The sequence below is a fragment of the Melozone crissalis genome, unplaced genomic scaffold, assembly GCF_028551555.1.
Source record: "Melozone crissalis strain CALT ecotype California unplaced genomic scaffold, PUWL_Pcris_2 ptg000006l_1, whole genome shotgun sequence".
Lineage (NCBI taxonomy): Eukaryota > Metazoa > Chordata > Aves > Passeriformes > Passerellidae > Melozone > Melozone crissalis.
Genome location: NW_026535784.1, coordinates 11,223,104 through 11,244,001, shown reverse-complemented (window position 1 = coordinate 11,244,001; position 20,898 = coordinate 11,223,104). Strand labels below are relative to the sequence as shown.

General features: G+C 37.2%; 1 protein-coding gene across 1 annotated transcript in view; it reads left to right on the top strand.

Moving 5' to 3' along the window:
* Positions 1–20,898, top strand: part of EVC2 (EvC ciliary complex subunit 2) — a 61,465-nt gene that overhangs the window by 21,802 nt on the left and 18,765 nt on the right. The window contains exons 9-13 of the mRNA XM_054295620.1: positions 250–401; positions 9,749–10,073; positions 12,591–12,830; positions 14,307–14,482; positions 20,663–20,822. Coding sequence (XP_054151595.1) covers positions 250–401; positions 9,749–10,073; positions 12,591–12,830; positions 14,307–14,482; positions 20,663–20,822 — 1,053 coding nt within the window. The remainder of the gene's footprint in view (positions 1–249; positions 402–9,748; positions 10,074–12,590; positions 12,831–14,306; positions 14,483–20,662; positions 20,823–20,898) is intronic.

Below are 20,898 nucleotides of genomic sequence, written 5' to 3'. Positions count from 1 at the left end.
CTTAATCTGTATTCCAGATCACATGCATACTAAAAAAGATCAGTCTGAAATAAAAGTAGTATATTTGATTTCAGATACATATCTGAATTGCACAGCCTTTTTCTGCTCTTTCCAGCTTTACAGTTTGATGATAAATAGAAACCTTCTCACACAGAGTTAAACTGCAATAAAATTAGATCAGACACTCATTATACATTCTTTTATAATCTAAAGTTTGCTACTTTTTCTCCCTTTTTGTCTTTTTTTTAGGAGACACAGCCTGATCTAAGCCAAAATCACAAACTGGAGCATTCACAATTTAATTCAGGTGATCTCTTTAGTGAAGATATCATTATGAATGACCAAATCATTGATATTCTGTCCTTTGAAGAACCTGGGAACATGCATCAGGCTTTAGAAGAGTAAGAATTCACTGCTATTACATCACACTTATTATTTTATCATCAACCAAACCTTTGAATATGTTTTGAGTATCTCCTCTTTATTGTTTTTTTTTATGGTGTTTGTTTACACATACTACTGATCTTCCTTAGGTTTTTGAACTATTTTAGACAATCATCTATGGGAAGGGAGAACCATTATGTTTCATATTGATTCACTTGTAGAAGTCACAACACCATCTAGGCCTTAGACATGCAAGTTTTCCAATCCAAATGAACACCCTGCTTTGTCTCTCTGTGGTTCACTATGTGAAAGGAAACTTCTTGGTGTGCAAGAAAATACTGAAACACAGTATTCTACTATTGCTTAACAAATTCTGCTTTCAAAAGGGTGGCTTTTGTCCTAGAAAAGAGAGCCCCTGCTGAGTGCCAGCATTACTGTTCAGCAGTGTATTTTGAAAACAGCTGGATCAGAGTCTAAGGTGTGACAGTTTGTAGTGCTGCCAGAAGATACCATGTACCTGTGATTGCTGGGACCACTTGCTAGAGCAAAGAAACAGTCCTGGTACTGTGAAAGGCTTTTTGACAGAAACATGCCACTGCTAAAGGTCATCTGTTCTTCAGCTGAATTTTATAAAAAGGTCTTATGAGAGGATGAGCAAATGTTGTTTATGCAGTCTTATCATTACCTCCTGGTAAGTGAGGCTAAAGGCAGTATTATGCAACTATAAAATCTGTAGAAGCTGAAAAGTTACAGAACCATGGATGGAATTTTCTTTCTTGAAGGGTAACTAACAGCATTATTATTTTCTGCCTTTCCCTGATAATTGGGAACTTATCTCTATAAATTGCACATAGGTGCTTGCTTTTATAACTGTATAGCAACTCAGGCTTTGAGAAGGCTTATCCTGAAAATAATTTTGTGACTGTTAAGAAGAACAGGATCAAAGATTTTTTTAAGCTCACTTCAGCATTAATTTATTTCAGGGATAGTTAGTATCTAGCTAGGTTGAAAAAATTTGCTGGACTATTTTCAGATACGTTATGGATTAAAAAGGTAAATATTCTTGCAGACCTTTCTAAAGGTTTATTTTTATAACAGGTTTATTTCTAAACCTATAAAACAGGATTTGTTATCTTGTTTGAATACGTGTCTGGGGCTGAAGCTTTTTAATGTTTTTATAAAGTTAGTTCATATGTCTCTTGCTTCCTTTCCTTTCCTCAGTTTCTATTTTGTTTACCTCTAAAGAGGTAGAGCATTGCAGTGAATAAAGTAGATGCACATTAGTCAGCACTCACTAACCTGCTTTACCTTCTAAGCTATCTTTTCCTTTTCCAGGGTGAGGATAGTAGATAGACCACAAAGGTGTCCACAGTTAGAGTGATTCCTGCTATGAAAGATGATGGAAAGGGTGTTAGGTATTTTCAGCCAACCAACATCATCTTGCTTGTATGCTAGCTTGGTAATCCCTTCTGTGTGTTTTGGTGCAGGTATGTTTCATTTTTGTCTATGTGACACACATACAAGCTTGCCAGCATAATTGATAGCATCCTTTTCATTGTGCTCTCATGGTTGGAATTATTCTAGTCTTTCAGATACAAATGAGAAAAATACTCTGAAAAGTAAGAGCCACATGTTGTTTTATTCTTTGCAACATAAAGGTGTTCTGTCTTCTAAGAAGTGACAGTGCCAAATTGTTTAGGAGACACATCAGGAACACGTGTTCAATATTTATGAACAGGGACAGCTTTGGAAGTGTAGACAGTTTACAGTGTCAGGAGGATTGGCTAGAGAACAAAACATACTTTTAATGTTTCATAAGGAAGCTTCTTGGTTATTCATTTTGTGAATTTTGTCTTAGTAAGTCATATCCTTGATGTACATTATGCAGCAAAATAGCTTGGCTTTTTTTCTCAGTAGGTTCCTTGCTGTATGTATTACTGAATATTGGTTTCTGGGCAGTGAGTACTAATGAGGGGAAGCTATATGACTTGGATATTTGACTGGCATACTAGAAGATCATGCTCAAAAATTTTGTGAGTCTCTTTTTCTGTATGACTGCAGGAGAATGTGAAGAAAGCTGAGCAATTTGGGTTTGTGTCCAGTGTGATGGAACTTGACCATTCTCATAGTCTCAAAAGATACAAATGTGTTAAAGAGAACTTAATTTCTTTAAATGGCTTTTCACTACTACACCTTTTCTTTTTAATCTTCATTTTGTAAGCTGTGCTTCCTTGAGCTTGTCAAAGCTTTAGCTGAATATGTACCTGTACATACTGCCAATTGTTTTAGTAAATGAGTAAGTAATATATGTATATTGCAGCTGATTTTTTCCTGTGGTAGAGGACACTGAGCCCAATGTACTAGAGAATAGGATCAAACTGTCTCCAAAAAGCCTTGATAGAAAAATAAAAACAATTTACCATGATCTTGGAAGTTCACTTTTTCTTTTAAAATCTAATTTTCTTGCTGTACACACCAGTTTGATTTGCTATGGAACAAATGTTCTGTTTTTTTAAACCTTGAATTTAAATAGAAAGTAAGAATTAAGAATATTAAGGGATTGGAAGTGATGTTAGAGATCCTCTAGTCCCAGCCCCCCACCATAAGCAAGGACACCTCCCACCAGACCAGGTTGCTCAAGGGCTTATCCAGCCTGGCTTGGAACACTGCCAGGGATGGGGAATAAATGATCATGTTGTCATAGCACCTAGACTTGACTATTCCTACACTGAAAATGGTGAGAAATAGTTGCATGGTTAGTACAAAAAAATTATGAGGAGCTAAATTTCTGGTTTTCATAACTTGGAAAGAATATAATTAAAAGTTTTAGAATTTTTGAAGGGAGAGCATATTCAGAACTCTCTTTTTGTGAAATGTGTACAATGCAGGAATAGAACTAAATAGTGATCACGTTGATATAAGATGCCGTGAATGCTCACGGTATGAACTCCAAACCCTGCATTTGTGGTTCTGTGTTATGAATGCTGCTAGAAACTTCACAAGTGTGTAAACCATACTTTTCTTTTTTTTTTTTTATCAGATATCAACGGCTTTAAATATTATAGGAGCCTGTAAGACTAGGGAGCTGAAGAAAACAAATAATTTAAAATTGATGAATGCATATCTTTCTTCATCTTAAAAATGCCACTTTTCTTTGATGTTGGCTAACTATGAAGTGTTTAGAATTATGTGGGTCATTTCTGCTGTCTACCTGGAACAATTTATCTCATCCAGAAGAGAGTCTTAGAGTTATGCTGTTCCTAATGCTTTATTCCATATTATTTTTAATAAAGATTGATATGTCCTACCATTTCTGTCATCTGAATACTCACCCTCCGTGGATAGATCAGAAGAATCTGAGGAAATCATAGCAGAGCTGGAAGCTCCTCAGGCATTAATGCATAATGCATATAGCAATAATACTTATTTGTTATTTTGTGAGTATCCAGGCTGAAGTTGGTGTTTTTGAAATCAGTGGTGAAATGTGTGAATGACTTCAGCAGAAGCAGAATTAGAATCTTTCATACACTCTTTTTGCATAGTATCTTTTCTGAACAAAAGAGTGAAATAACCATTTTCTGAACTGTGTTGCAGTAGCACTATTATAGGTAGATGTATTTTTTAAATTGATTTTCTGAAGATCGCCAATTTGTCATATTTCTTATTTTCTGCAAGCAATGCAGAGGTTCTCAGTCTCTTAAATGCTGAATTTTTAAAATGTTTTCCAAACAGATAATTGTAAGAATTGAAATACTCTCTTTATATTGCTGTGGAGAATTAAAGGAATTTGGTAGGTGAAACTGGTGCCAGAGCTAATGCTTAGACTTTCTATCAGGTTTTCATGAACCTTTGTTTTCTGAAGAGCTTCTGGTCTCTCAGCTCAATTTTTCATCTTTTTCTGTTTTTTGTTTAGTTATTATTTCTTGGCTGTATATCAGGAACCCTGGTTTTGTCAGCATTCTGACTTCTGGAAAGCTAAACTTAACCTGTAACTCACCCATGTGAAATCATCCTTAGATACTGCTCATGTACCTTTCTTAGCAATTTCATTTACTGCTCTGATATTTGTATTCTCTGTAAGGCTGCTGCAGGAGCTGTGCTGAGTTCATGCTTGGCTGTGTAAGTGCTGCAGGACTGATGGATGAACTGCCCCAGTTCAGAGCTGGCAGCAGGCCAGTACAGCTACTGGTATATGACAGAATATCCTTCAGACCTGTGCTAACACAGCCTGGCAGCAGGCAGGGACCAGGGAAATGCAGCACATCCCACTCTGGCTCAGGAGTGCCAGCAGAATTTGGGTTTGCAAAACAACATATCCCAGATGTCCCATTTCTGGTCAAACCACGACAGGCAGTCAGTAGCTGTGGGTGGGTGTTCAGACCTCATGCCATTGCCTCTGCTTCTACTTTAGTGCAGTTTGAGTCTCCTGCAGAGGTTTGTGTCCTGTTGTGCTGCAGCTCTTTAAATCCCAGCCCTGAAATGTTTACAGCCTCTGTTGAGACTGGACTGTACCCAGCAGAAGAACATGGAATGCAAAGGAAGGAAAAAAGAAGGGAGATGTTGAAGGGAGGAAAGTATGGGGCTGCACAGAGGGGTCACGTAGACATTCTTTAAAAAACCACCAAGAAAACACAACAACAGACTAAACAGAAAAAAAACCCCAAAAGACAGCCCAGCTTACTGATACTGTATTACTAATCCCTCAATAAATGGATAATTTGTGAAACAGCACATCAACAGCTTTTGAGGACCTCTAATGCCCATTATGATCAAATTGGCTTTCTTTATGTACTGTGACTAAAGCCAGCACTGCAGGAACTGGTTTCTTTGTGATTCTTCTTGTCTGACTTTTTCTCCATCTTCACTCCTCTGAAATGTGACAAGGCAACATAGACCGTAATGTCTGGATATTGTCCTCCCATTTTTTTCCTCACTGCAGCTGTCCCATCATCACCCACCGTGCCCACAGGTACAGGACATGTGCTGCTCTGGATGTAACAGTGGATGCCACAGTGCTGGGGTGCTTGTCTGTCTGTCCTTCCCTCTTTCCATTCTCCTCTCCATCCCGAGTTGGTGCAGCTGCTGTGCCTTGGGGCTCTGAGTCACTTCTGAAGTGGAAACAGTGGAGGCAAAGTGTCCACAAATGTCTCTAAATTACTTAATTACATGCTTTTCAGGAGCCTTGTGTATTTGAAGCAGTACTTTTACAGAAACAGCTACAGCAGAGCTCCACTCTGCTCTGGATACTTTTGTAATACGTGTGCTACTAATTAGCTTCCATTGGCAGAGGAGAGATGAGCATTCTGAGAATGACAGGCTTTTCTGTTTTCATGAAAAAATGTCATTGAAGGGAAATTTGTTTAATGCTTCGCTTCCTTTTAGACTTCAGAAAGTTGCATTACAGTAGTTTCTTAACTTTATAAATTCAGAATTAGTTTTTAAAATGTGTTTGAAAGCCATTAGTTATTTTTAGGGCTGTTAAATTCAGCAGCTATAAGTTCTCCTATTCAAAAATTCTCTTTGTGATTTGAATAATAAATAATTTGAATAATAAGACTTAAAGCCACAAATACATGGTTGTTAATGAGAGGTTTCAATTTTTTGTAGTGTGTTGTGTTTTGGTCTGTCTTTTTTTGAATTAACTATATTTGGTTTCCTGACCTCAGCTGCTTTCCTGTATTCTTTCATTAGGTCTGTGGAGGACATCACTTGCTCAGGAACTCTCTCTACTTCTCTGTGTTTGGCATCTGGGATTCTCCCCTTCCAGATCTCTCTAATAGATTTTTAAAACCTCTTTCTCTTCAAGTGAGTGAAAAAGCTTTGCACTTGCTGTTTGAAGTTTCATTTTCTATGTGTCAGTTCAGCTTTCCCTTCCCTGCCCTTTTGTGTTACCTGCTTTCTGTACTGTTCTCATCCTTTCTCTGCATGCTTTGTCCAACAAAAGCTTTCAACTTTTTCATCAATAGGTTGCCATCAGCTACCTGTACTTCATTAGCTTTCATGTTTCTATGATGCTGAATATGCTCAGCAAGTGAGGCAAGACCTTTTAAACATCAATTACTGTAGCAAGCAGAGTGCAGAGCATTTAAAGCAAATTATTAGATGTACCTTGGCTGGAGGAGACCGAGTGTCAGGCTGGAATTTTTTTCCCTATGTGACGTGAAACGTTTAATCTGGTTGATTGTAAATATTGTTCTTCTGAGGGACTTGAATGAAACCAAATGAAAGCATTCAGTTAGTTATATGTACAGGATTCCTGCTTTACTGACCATTGGTGTGAAGCAGCATGAAAGGGGTGCCCTCAGCCTCTCTGTTTTGAGTAAAGAGCTTGAAGCAGGGTTTCTGATCTGTGTGATGAGCTTGCCTCATTTCTGCTGGCTGCTGTATGAAGCCCACAGACCAGAAGCAGGGCACATCAGATGAAGGGCGCCAGCCACAACCTTTCTTCAGCTGCCCCTGCCAAAAGGTGATAGCGTGGGTGCTGTCTTCAAAGATGTGACCTGGGAGACCTATGGCTTGTAATGACTTTTCTCTCTGCTGATACCCTTGGTTTGGTGGAACAGTTCATAAATTTCCCTTCCATTGCCTTCTTCACCGGTGTGCTGTCAGGAAAATGAAGAGTGTGGGTTGCAGGTTAAATACACCTGAGATCCCAGGAGCTTCATTATTCACTTGCTGACACAGCAGCAGCAGGTGATTATTACCATTGCTCCTCCTGCATTTTGCATCATGTGGAGTTACAGGGGTACTGTAGTTCTCCTTGAGGGTGAAAAGGAGCATGGGAATCTTGCTGGAAATGGAATCAGGTTGAGTTTGTAATGACTTGCAGGAAGTAGGAAGAAGTGCTATGGGAAGACTGAGGGAAAGAACAGGAAATGTTCTGATGGTGCTTCATTTTGGTTTTTGTTCTTGGTGTCACTGATGAAGAAGAGTGGAAAAATAACAGGGAAGTGGGTGAGGAATAGCTTTAATCTTCTTTGAGGCATGCTTTAAAAAACTCCTGTATTTGTGATGAGGAATAAATTATGTGTTATGAACTATGTAACAATGTGGTAGAGCTGTGAAGTGTTACTTTCCAAGGAGAGGTGAAGAATTCAGTCTTTCACATCTCAGTAAGAAAGGGTTAGAGGGTGCTGGGGCAGCCATCTATCATTGCATGCTTGAAGAACATAAAAATAATGACTAAGCAACTTTTTGTTCCGGCAAACAAAGAGAGTTGAAAGTTGTAACTAATAAAATTCTGAGGATGAGGCATTCTTTGGAGAAATTACCTAGTGGAACAATTGATTAAAATGTTTAGTTCTTTGTTAGGGGATGCTTGAAAGCCAGGATGTTTCTCGCAGAAGACAGATATGCTTCAATTAAATTAGAGCTGCTGAACTTAAAGCAGGAAATAAAAAAGAAAAATAAATCTGGTGGCTTGGATTTCACAGGCTAGTGATGAATTTGTGAATCTATGAAGGAAAGCCTCCTACAACTGCCTTACAGTCATTAGAGAAATAATATAGCAAAAAGCTCCCATTCTCTGATTCCTTGTTTTTGTTTAAGTGCATTTACACAACTGTTTTTTCAAGTTGTCAAAAACAGCTTGATAATAGCTGGCCGTGTCAGCAGAAGTCCTGAGACTGTAAGCAAAATTACTTAGGAGAAAACACACATCCTGATACCTTGATCCTGCCATCACTTGCCCTCTTTCCTGGAGCACGAAGGACTCTGCCCAGGGATCAGTCCTTTTACCATGAGTGTAGATGAACGTTCCCCAAGAAAGCCATGTGCCTCCAGCTGCAGTGTCCATCTGTAGACAGGACAGAGAAGCTGGATGCTTGTGTTGCCCTGGGGATATTATAGCAAATATTAGCTCTTAGAGGATCTTCAGGTTACTGTGAGAAATGTTTCAGGCTCATGGTACTTCAATTGCAGGAATTTCTGTTCCTGTATATAAAGAAGAGGGGGTAAAATGGACGAGGTTTAGCAGCTGCAGCCAACAAGCCAGCCTTGCAGCAGATTGCCATGATGAGGACAGCCATCACCAGTGTGTTTCTGTGGTGTGGAGAAATTGCAACAGAAAATCAGTCTGTGGTAGATGATTACATTTCAAAGCCAGTCTCCTAAATACTCTTCAAGTATTTGAGTCATTGTGAGAAAACAATTCCACCCCATCAATTTCAGGATGGGGAGAATACATCTCTTGTGCTGTCAGGGAGGCAGTGATGATATGTCAGTTGTTTACTTTTAATTGAACTTTACTTGCTTTCATAAGGAAAGGAAAGTTTGACCAAAAATCACAGTGTTTCTAGATTTGCATATCTTCATTTATACAATTCTGAATGTAGTATCATTCCACTCTCTTGCAAGTCTTACCAAGATCTTTGCTATGGATTTGAAATTTGTTCTGAGATTTTTCTGCAGAAAAATTAGGCCAATAATTTAGTGTAAGCAAAACAAATGAATGAGTTTAAGCCCCTAAAAGTATGTTTTTAGGTCACAAAGAAATTTGTGTATACGTGGTCCACACACAGAAGTATACAGTGTTGTGTATTCATGTAATTTGACATGCAGGAGCATCCACTGAATTTTCCAGTGTGAAATTGAGTTCAGGTGTAGAATTTAGAGTAGTTACATTGTATATGAAATTAGAATAATTATAATTCCAATTTAACTCTACAGATAAATGAGAATGTATTTATATGCAACATCACGTATTGCATTTTCTAAAAGTTCTTGTATTTCTATATGGTTTTAATCTCTTTTCTAGAACTCTATTAATGTTCATGAGAGACAGATACATGCTATTTTATTTGTATTAGCATAAAATTGAAACTGTCCCTTCTTCCCTGCAGTGAAGGGAGTACACCAGCCAAGAATATGAAACAGTGATGTATCAATCTAGATGAGTCAGTGAGTTTAGAACTATTTTACAGTCAGTAAAATTTATAGTCTATTCAGGTGCCCATTTGATCTGCTTCCCAACAGAGACAGCAGGTTGGTTTTGTTCCTTTTTTTTTTTTTTTTGGTGGGGAGGGTGTCTGACATTTCTATTGGCTTTTATCTGAGGGAATGTTTTGAGAATTAGTAAAGAAAAGATTTTTCTTTTTCTGTCTGAAATGGAAGTGTGGACATACTTAATTACAGTTGCTGTAGTAGAAGTTGACTCACCCTGTTGTTGAATGAATAATTACTATCATGATTAATAAACTCATATACTATGATATTCCTGCACATCCCTGACTGCCATTTCACTACCCAGTATTGAGTGAATCTAGATGCAATCTGGAGATTGAATGTTCTAGATACAAGGATCTTGTTTTCTGACAGAAATTTCCCATAATCTGTGGTTTCTAACAGTCCTGATTACTTTGCACAGTTTGGAGGTTGCCAGCCTGACACGGGCAGATGCTGATCTGGAGGCCAGTCGAACACAGATCTGTAAGGAGGTGATTGCTATGATGTTGAAGAACATGGTCTTAAATCACAGCCTCTTTCCTCATGTGGAGAAGAAGATAAGTTCAGTTTTCAAAAAGCAGTTTCTTGCAATGGAGGAAGAGATTCAAGAGGAGTATGAAAGGAAGATGGTGGCTTTAACAGCTGAATGTAATCTGGAAACTAGGAAGACAATGGAGGCTCAATGCCAGAAAGTACGAGCTGCAAGTGAAGAGGCTGAGGAGTTAATGAAGAAAATTAATGAAAAGGTAAATCTAGTTTTAAGCCAAGATATTTTGCATCATAGGTAGTTTTATGGAGATGTTTTCTCTTTTAGACTAGAACAGCTTAGTTGTCCTCCTAGAAGAGTAAAGATCTACAATTAAATGTGTTCAGAAATTCAGATATCATAATTAGGGTAGTTATTAAAAGAAATTGTGTTTAATTCACCAGAAAATGATTTTTTCTCAAGACAGTCTATGACATCTGAAGACAAAGGGTTGTCATTACCCTTTTTGTTTTGGGGTTTTTTTATAATCACTTATACTATTGCTAAGTGGTGTACTTTTATTTACTGTATTTTACTGCAGCACTTTCTGAGATTTCAGACACTGTGTGAAGTATTTTGTGCATTCAGAGCAGAACAAACTCCCTTCATCATAAACCTTACAGTCTAGGTAAAACGCTTCCAATATTTATGTTCTGTTTTTGAAGAAAATTAGAATATAAGCACACCCAAGGGCTGATTTCCCTCTGAAATGAGTGAAGGCAAGCAGAATAATCTGTGTTATAGAGCAAGGAGTGGACTTTTCTTGGAAATAGCCTTTTGTAATAAATAAATAAATGAAGTCAGAGTAAGATTCCTTATAATGCTCTAGTCTCCCATGTCTTTTTTTGAGTATATTGGATGTTTACAATAAAACTGATTTTCCCCCACCCTTTATTATTATTTTTAACAACTTCCTGTGGCTTGGAAAGATTCTGGTAAGTTTTGAATATTTCATCTCTGTAAGCTTAAAATGCCAAAATGCCCCAAGTTGACATTTCATATTTGTTAAGAGGGTGACTTGGTGGGAACAAATAGTACAGTTTGTTACTGGTGGGGCTTTGCTTCTGGATCACAAGTAGTATGTTCATATCACATACCCATAATTGTTTAGGTCTTTTATGACAATTCATGATTAAAGTTTTGACATGAGAAGTTTTTTTTGCAGAGTGTGACCCATTAAATGTACTCCAGTATGCTGAAGCTCTTGGGAAGTACTTTGCTTTATCAGGCTGTTGCATAGATAAAATTAATGGCACAAGGCTAGTGAGCCAGTAGAATTTCTCTGAAATCCAATTTCAGGTGGATTTTAAATTGTGACTCTGCCTGTCCTGAACTAGCACCTAGAGGTGCGAGAAACACAAGAGGTGGGAAGGAAGAGATACTTGTGGGCACCTTCTTAAGGATGAGTTGAACTGTACTCTGCTGGAGGCTTTCTCCTTCAGTTGGACATAGAAGGAGCCTACACCTCACTGAGATAAGTCCTGCCTTTGCAGAGAGAGGGCCCTGACTGAAACTCAGTGTGTGAACCCACAGTAAATATACTTTCATAAAGTGGCTTTGATTTGTATGAAATGTATTGGTGTTGGGGCAGTCTGATTTGTACTGAAAATCCTGAATAGTAGGAATCAAGCAAGCAATTAAGGCTAGTCCAGTATCTGTCCTGATGCATTTACCATATCCTATCATTGCTGTTGACTTTTCTGTCTATAGAAGGACCTGGTTTTATACGTGCCCCAGTGCAGAAGGACATTCTGAGTGTGAGGGTTGGCTCAGCCCATTCTCCTGGGCAGCAGGTGTACTGACACCCAAGGGATGGCAGTGGGAAACAACTACAGCATGAACCTCCTCCCCTTCTCAGCCAAGACATAGAATTTCTATTCCTTTTTGATTAATTATTTGCTGCCTGCAGTGTGTCTCTTGGGAAAGAGAAATGAAGTGCAGAGGGCAGTTCTCCTCAAGATAATTGGTATGAAATTTAGAACAAGACTGACATTGTGGCTTTTAGGTAGCTCTGATGGCATAAGAAGTATTCTTTGCTCTGTGGGACATGTATGTTTTGATTCTATAATGACTTTATGCCATCTGAGATTAAAACTATGAATATGTAAGTCTTACTAGAGAACTAAGAGGAAATATTTCTGGCAAAGAAGCTTTGAAAGTAATTGACATTTAATACTACTTCATGGTTTGTAAATGTAAATCTAAAACAATGCTCTTGGATTAATTTGTAGAAACTGATGGTTAAAGTAGGTCACCAATAATAAAAAACTTCTCAAGATTTTTAGTAGAACAGGGGTTTTTTTCTAATTTATGTTGTTTTTAAAATTATGCTTATTATTATTTAACTGGTATGTGTTATATGAGTCTGAGTCTGTTTAATTTTAATAGGATTTCAGGATTGATGAAACCTAAAAATTAATTCAAATATAATCTTTGTGTTGAATTTCATGGCATTTTATATTATTTATGTTATATAAGACTTGTGAATTTTAAAAGGACTTTATTATGCCTTGGAAGTGATATCTGGATTAGAAACTGGCAGCTGTACAGCCCTGCCATCCAAACAGGTGAAAACTATACAAAGCATACACTGATTCAATATTAGCCTTCACATAAACCTGAAATGACAGTGACTAAAGTATTTATAAAATTTATATGAGCTAGTAGCAGTGATACTTTAAAATATGTTGAATTCTGAAAATCACTTGTGATGCATTTATTTGTTTCTTTTCTGCAGCCTGCTATAGAATGCAGAAGTCTTCTGGACAAGCTTCACAGGCTGGAGCAGGACTGCCTGAAGAGGTTCCTTTTTGTAAAGCAGGAGGAATATTTTGCAAAGGCTTATAGAGATCTGGCTGTTACGCAAAGAAAGGAGCTCCATACCATCTTTTTTACACAAATAATAAATGCCACTTCAAAGGGAGAACTGAAGGTGGAAGCAGCTAAAACATTAGTTGAAGGTTACTCTAAAGTACAGGTAATAGGATGGTATCTCCATTCCTAACCTAAAGACAGAATATAAACCTGCAGTAACTTTTGAGAATTGTTTCAGGATTAATGTTATCACTTTCATAACAAACTTTTTTAGAAAGTATTTTAAAAAATTATAATGCATTCATTATGCACTTCTAGACATCTACACAACTGTAATCTTGGGGTATATTCACATGTTCAAAAGCTCCTAGGCACCAAGTGCTCTTATATACTTCAGAAGATGTACTGAGCTCCCCAGTCTAAATATGTAGATTATTGAAATTGTGGTGTGTCTGAAGTACCATGATTATGTACTTAGAGAGATTGAGTATCTCCAGGTTCTGTTATCAAGGGGTGCTGATGGAGAGTATGTTCAGGACTTAAGTTTTGCTTTCAGCTACATTTTAAACCTCTTGCAATAGAGTAGCTGAAGTTATTTCCTCATGGTTTGCTTTTTTTTTGTTTGGTTGTTTTTTACTCCATTTGTGTTGAAAGTTAGTGCTCTGGATTACAAAAGTTCTGGAAATTCTTCTTCTGGCTGCTTCTTGAACAAGAGTATGATCGTTGTGGTCCTGCAGGTTGAGGGAGGAGGTTAAAAAGCAACATCTGGAAAGTAGGTGTCAGAGTGTGTAAGGCCCACTCCTAAAACCTGCTGCACAACCTTGTGTTCAGAAGCTACACATAGGCCACTGTCAGAGGGAGATGCAGCAAGCATTTTGTGCAGAAGATAGTTAAGCAGCCAGATCAAAGAGGTAGAGCAAGTGAAAAAAGGTTTGACTGTGTTTTGGCTGCTCAGACATGGGTCAGGTAATGAGCAGACCTTGGCCATTTATGCTGGCAGAATGTCTGCTCTAAAGCACTGTCTGCCTAACTCTGGTCTCTGCCCACACCCATCTGTAGGTATTTAAACCCTTCCTGTTTGCCACTGTTGGAAGGGGGAACTTCTAAGCCAGCCTGTGTGCAGTGGGCTTGGCTTTCCCTATGCTGTACTCTATGTACAGCATGGAAGACACATGGAAGAGTTGGCTTTGAAGCCAACTTATAGACACCTTTGAAGATGTGCCCCTTTATATAGTTATACAGTACATTGTAAAGAACAGTTCTGCTAACACTGGCAGGGTTGCATGTCTATGTAATAGTATGTAATAGTGAATATCTGATCAAATCAGATCTGATCACCTGTTAACTCAGGGCACTTAGGACATGCACTAACTGTTCATGAAAGTACACACAGTATTGAGGTTATCAGGCCAAAAGCTCTGAACTTTTCTTTTTTTTTTTTTGTTGTTGTTGAAATAACCATAGTCATTTGATGTGATCATTAGAGTTTAGTTGATACAAGCTTATTATTTTACACTTGGAGGAGTTTTTAAACTTTGCCCTATTAATGAACAAATCTTCTCTGACACTCACAGGTGTTAGCCAAAATTAGCGTTACATCTAATTAAATGTTCACATTTGTTCATATTCTTTCCTGTAGGGTGACATTGAAGAGCTAATGGATTTTTTGCAAGCTTGCAAGAAATATCATCTGAGTAAAAGATTTTCTTACAGAGAATATCTTATAAGTAGGATACAGTCAAGGGATTCTCGTGTCTCTGCTCTTATAAATGCCGCAGCAGCCCAGATACGGAGTCTCATTAACAAAACAGAAAGGTAAAGAACTCAACTGTTTCCTTGTCAGCCATTTGACTACGTTATCTTACAGACAACAGACTCTTCAAAAGTCTTTTTTCTGTGTTACCTAGCAGGAGAGATGCATAAAATGTTATCTTTTAATTAATTCTAAGGAAATATTTTGTAACTGATTGCCTTTGTTAGTTAAATCCCAGCAGGTGCTAAGGTGAGGTTTTGTTGTCTGTGTCCACTTTGTACAGCACAGAGATGAATTGCTGGAAACCTATGTAGTACCTGGTTCTAATTCTGAGTTCAGTGGGAACCAGACTCATGTAAGATTGTCAATGTCTTTATATATCCATTATTTGTGTAAATACTTGTCAGTCATGTGAAAACTCATGCCAGAGTCCATTGCAACATGTACTGGTGAAGACCATTTGTCTGCATGCTTTATACACAAATATCTGGATTTAATGGCAAAGAACAATTTTGATTCCCTTGTGATTGAATGTGTTTGAGGAGCTGGACATATAGTTTCTCTTTTTGAGCTGGAAATTCTTGAATATTTTCTAAAGAAAATAGATGAAGTTTATAAATAATTTAACTGGAGGATTTTGACTAGCAGAGAATACACCTGTTGCAGAAAATTAAAAGTTAGATGTCAGGGAAGTAAAAAGTAGACCTGGAAATAAACTGTTGTAATACACACATTTAATTTATTTGGGATATCATACCAGACCCAGGCAGACTGAGTACTCTGTGATGGGATACTCAGAATCAAGGTAGAGAGGTAGAAATGGTGACCCAGCAGACACACAGAAATGTAGGTATTTAGAATTGTATGGCTGTGAGGAGCACTGAGGGAGACATTGTGCTGCAACCCAGGGGACTGTGTTAGTTTGGCATATGGAGAGATTAGTGAGGAGCCTGCCAGGGCAGCAAAATATGTCAGTGTAATGATAAACAACCTAACACTGCTGCTGTTGGTCCTGTGCATGCAGCTTTATTTGTATTTTTGAGATGTCTGTATTGATGTCAGTCACTGACAATATGTGAACTGTGCATTAAGAGAACTAGATGAACACTGGTCTTTCAGGTGTGTTTTTTATTCAATAATGTCAATTTAACTTAAAAGTAATATAGTATTAGGAAGCAGGAAGTCTGTTAAAAGCTATCAAAAGATTGCATCTGTTGATGTGACAAAATAATTTATCAGGGTGTTTAGGTATCTTTTCCTTGCTTTTCTTTTTGGTTGTCCTGTGTTCTGCCTCATTGGAATCATAAAACACTAAGTTTATCTTGAATCACCCTGAGTTTAGCCCCCAGATTCATTGAGCAGAGAGCTTCTTCCAGTAGTCTTGCACTGTTTTGCTAAGGTTTGCAGCTGTGTGGCTCAAAGACAAAATGTCCTGGAATCAGAAATATAGTTCAGACATGTCTTTCACAGAGAGTTCCCTTCCATCAGTTCATGCCTCTCTTTGGAATTGTATTATAAGGTCTGAGATGTTTTCTCTGGTGATTTGGTTATGTCAAAAGCCTTTGTGAGAACCTCACTGTGTGACTATTGCAGTGAACAAATGGGACTTTTTGAGCTGGAAAAATCAGTTTCACCCATTGTTTAATGCCTGTTATTGCACTTACCAGTCACAAAACATCAGCTATTAAGCAGAAAGGAAAGGCATAGTGTTAGTTAATTATGGATCTCATGATTAACTCATGGATCTCATCCCCAAAAATGAATTAAATGTATTAAATGTATTAAAAAACTTTCCAAAACCCCCCAAACTTCCAAAAGCAGCAAGTATTATTACCAAGATGAAAAAATAATTTTTCTAGCACTCTCCTATAAAACTTGCAGAGTATGTATTGGTTGGTTGTCTGTGGAGAAAGGACATGTGCCAATAGTTGGAGATATCATTTGGAGGGCAGCAATCCCATGTGGCTTTCTGGGCTTAGAACTAGTTATTTTCCTGTAACTTCCCACACCTGCTGCTGCAGTAATTCCTCAGACAAATGTTGGCTAAACTCTTATAATTCATTCTTTAGCTGGTGTGATTATAAAACTCCAGAATGTAGTATCTCAGTTTATTTGCTACTGTTTTGTTTTCTACAGGTAAACTGGAATAGCCTAGTATAACTCACGAGAAATTCATAATTACATAAGATAGGCTTTTATTTCAGTTTCTAACTAGAAGGTGATTTTGGAAATGTTTACAAGTTGGAGCACTAAAATTTGAGCAGCAAGAGCAGTCCGGTCTAAACAGTACTTTAAATTTGTAACCATAGTATCCTTTTATTTTTCACTTTATGATTGAATCTGCTTGCTAAATATAGATACAGCTCTGTCTTAATCTATTTTGTCCAGCTTTATAACAGAGTGCCTTAAACTTAGTGTTATAAATGGAACTCTAAAATAAAAAACTTAAATGGAGAAGAGAGAAAAGATATAGATCAGATATACCACAGATAGATGCAGTGATAAACCAGCAGGTGGATATTGAGGGGAGAAGTCTTTTTAAAATCAAGCTTTATTAGTATGTTTAAAATTTATCAAATAGCAAGGCAATTTCAAATTAATTTGAAAAGGATTCTGTGTGACTAGAAATGAATGTTATAAAAAGAAAAATAAACCCAAACCAGTTCTAGGGAGGGCTGTGAACATTTTAAATGAAATAGAGCAGCCAGAGTTTTCATGTTGTATTTAAACAAAGTATCCCATTTGTCTGGACTAGTATTTTAGTACTCAGTGTCTTTTGAAAATCAAGTCTGGACTGCAGTGCCAAAAAGCAGGAAAGGAGAATTTAAAATATAATCTGTAATCGTCACCTATGTAGCCATCCCTCATGGCTCTTTATGTTTTTTTCTTAAAGAATAATGGGCAAAAGGGCAATACTTGAGGCAGTGTTTATCTTGGGTTGTTCTTGCTGTCAACAGAGGTGCAAGATTCTTGATGGTTTTAAACTATAATATTGGTAAAACACTGTGTTATTCTTTTGCCAGTATCTTCTTGTTCACAAGAAATGTCTTTCTTCTTCAGTCTCTTAAAAATTGAATTCAGTTCTTCTGACTCATTAGATACAAATGGTTGCAAACTTGTTCATAAATTTCTCCCCAAACTTAAATTTTTTTAAGACCTCAAGGATTTCTTGTGTACTGTGGTTCTAAAATGGTCAAAAGATTAAAGCAAGCACCTTATGCTGGTCTCGTTCTTCTTAATAATCACCATTTATATGGACCTTGTCCATAGAAAGTAGTTTTCCAGCAATGTCTTGGCTGGATATTTGTGGAAGTCAGCAGTAATGCATCAGTGTGAAGTTTTCTAATAATCTCAAAAAACCTTCTGCTTGTAGCGCTCTGCTATATAGGGGGGGCATTTATTGCCCTGAATTATTTATATGAATTGTGTTCTGGACAACAGCAAGATGCCAATTCAGCAGATGAAATCCTGATGTAGCTGGAGTATCATGGGCAGAGTCATGCAGGTTCTCTCTCTGTGGTTTCTGTATGGTGATGTGGTTCAGACTCCATGTACATTCAGGCCTGTGCAGCTTTTCTGCTTCGTATCGATCTCCTTTTTGCTTTAGTGATGCTCCTGTTCCTTTTCTAGCTTTCATGAAACAATTTTCCTTTGCTGGGGTCCAGCATCCCAGAACATTGATTCCCTGTAACGTCAAATACAAAGTCCTGCTTTTTACTTCAGTGCTCTCTGTATTTGCTCCTTAATTTGTTGACTTTCATTCAATACAGAGGAGTCAAGGTCTCTCTCTGATTGACCTGTGATGCTGCTGCTGTTGGCTACACACTTCACCTCTGTACCTTCCTTGCTGCTCACTGCCTTTGGGAGGATTTCCCTTTAAACATCCTTGGCATTACTGCAGTATTTTCCTTCATTAAAATTCTCTTTGTTCAAAGATGTACCTGCACATTTCTTCAGTGATTAAATTTCCAGTATGCTGAGACCAAGCAGTTTTATCATACAGTCTATACTATCTCATTACCTTTCTTCTCTCCTTTTGTTTTGCATTTCTATTTGGATTCCTTTGAGACATCTTTTATTCCTAATACTGTAATTGTTTTTATATTGTATTTTTATAAAACCAGAAATGAAGGTGTCTTGCCAGGATTGAGCCTTTTAGCTCATAGCACCACAGCACCAATTAATATGAGTTGGCACATAAACAGACATAGGGCTTCTGTGATGGGATACTGCATCACCTGCAATTTTAGCTATGGACATACTGGATCTCTAAATAAACCAACTGAAACACTGTAGACCGTTTTTTAAATCCTAGAAATAGGTAGCTATATATCATCTTCCTATCATTCTGTGTTGCATGGCTTTTCTTAAACTTTCATTTGCTGTATGGTTCTAGCACATCTATCTTTTTCTTTTGCACACTCTTTTCAGTGCTCTGCACAGAGATTTTAATTGGATGTAGCAAGCCTGGGTTTATTTCCTCAGTACAAAAAAAGATGAAGGTGTTAAAAATAATATCTTGGTTATTATCTTTCTGCACTTTCTCACCATAATTAATTACCTTTATTCACACATCTTTTGCCTTGGATTCAGTCAAAAAGGAGGTGGAGGACTTAGAGTTACCAAAAAAAAAAAAAAACACTTGGTGCTTTTAGTGAGATTTTGACATAACACTCAAGTTTAAGATTGATTAGTTTCAAGGCAGAAATTACCTGGCCAAGAATAATGCTTGGTGGATTACTCAAAAAATACTGAAAGGTATTTTAATCCTCTTTGCAGATCAAAGAAATGCAATAGATAGACTTTGAAAAAGCTCTGCAAAAGGAGGATCTGTTTTGTTGCCATAACTGTGATAAAGCACATCTGAGTTTCTATCCAGCACCTAAGTTATAGAGTGATGTTTCATGGCTTGCTCAGATAGTTGTGGATGCTTGAGCAGAAGATGGGGAGGTGTGAATTATGGGTTCTGGCTACCCTGGTTACAGTGCAGTGGGTGCAAATAAGCTAATTTGGTAATCTGCTTTATTTTAGCATTTATTTTGAGGATTTTGGTTGGAATTAAGTTGTCACAGTAGGAGTAAATCCTAACAAACCAAAATAAGACTCTCCTTTCTGGAGAAGGGCTTGCTTACCACATTTAGATACAACCTTAATTTAGGAATTGGGCCAGGTATTACACTGGAATGAAACCTTGAAAGCCTTGGATTCATCTGAGTCCTTACTCTGTAATCTTTGAGAAATGGGGACTGGATAGGTAAATTAGAAGGTATCTGTATAACATCCAATTTCAGGTCAGGAATTGGTGCTTTCAATTCAAAGTTTTGTGTTAACCTTACAACACCACATTTTGTAAGTCCACTGTGCTTAATAGAAATTATAACTCACAATATCCTACAGCCCGGTCTGAATTAAGATGTTCTTTATTCTTCTGTTGAATAAGAAAGATTTGGGGAACTTGTAATGTAAATGTAATAGCAGGTAAGTCTGAAATTCAATTTGAGTTTGTGAAGGTGGAGATTTTTTTAACTGTTGCAGCCACTGTTGAGATCTTGTTTTCTCTTTGACATTAAATACTGTAGCAACTGGAGGTAGACCATAGTGTTGAACTTCCACTTGAAAGCACTGTGGGCTTATGACTGACAATTTGCTGTTTCAGATAATTGAATTTTGCTCTTATTTTGATTCTTTTATAATTGTTCTGATGTAAAATTAGTAGAAAGTGTGACTATAACTATTTTTGTGGATATGATTGCTTTGTCTATTAAAAATAAGATTTTTTTACTTGATTACATTCTTTAAAGAGAGTTTTGTTTTAATAAGGAGAAGGAATTATCAAAAACATAAAATGGCGTTTCAGGGGCATTAAATGAAAAAAATTAAATATGAATAATTTATAAGGTTTAAAATGTCTCATTTGAATATCACATTACAAACCGATGTGTAATTGATTTTGCACTTGCCTGTCCTTCCCATCTGTCCTTTCTGTCTATCCTTCCTGTCTATCCATCCTTCTTCTTGTTTCTTTTTATACATCTTCACAAACTGCCTCAATTCTGTGCTCATCTCTGAGATTGTCCTCTGATTATCCCCTTCCTTGTTTGATTCTCCTGGGTATCACTGCTAAAGAAACAAAGATCATTCTTTGTGTCTATTTTGCTGAGCCTTTTATGGTGCTAATTGCCTCATATATCCTTTTGCTCTTAAGAATTTGGGATAATAGCCTTCAAACACTGTTATTACAGAGCAGGTCATCTACCTGAAAGTCATTTGGGAATCCTGCTGGACCGAGCTGAGGCTGAAATTAATTTTGTTAAACAGAAATTTGATCATGATTTAAAACAAGAAAAGCAGAAGCTTTGCCAGAAACTCATTACCAAGCGAAGGCGGGAAATGCTGCAAAAGGTAATTATTTTCCATGTTTTTATTTTCATAGGGCTTATAATGAATTAGAAATTGAATTAATGGAAAAATAAGATGT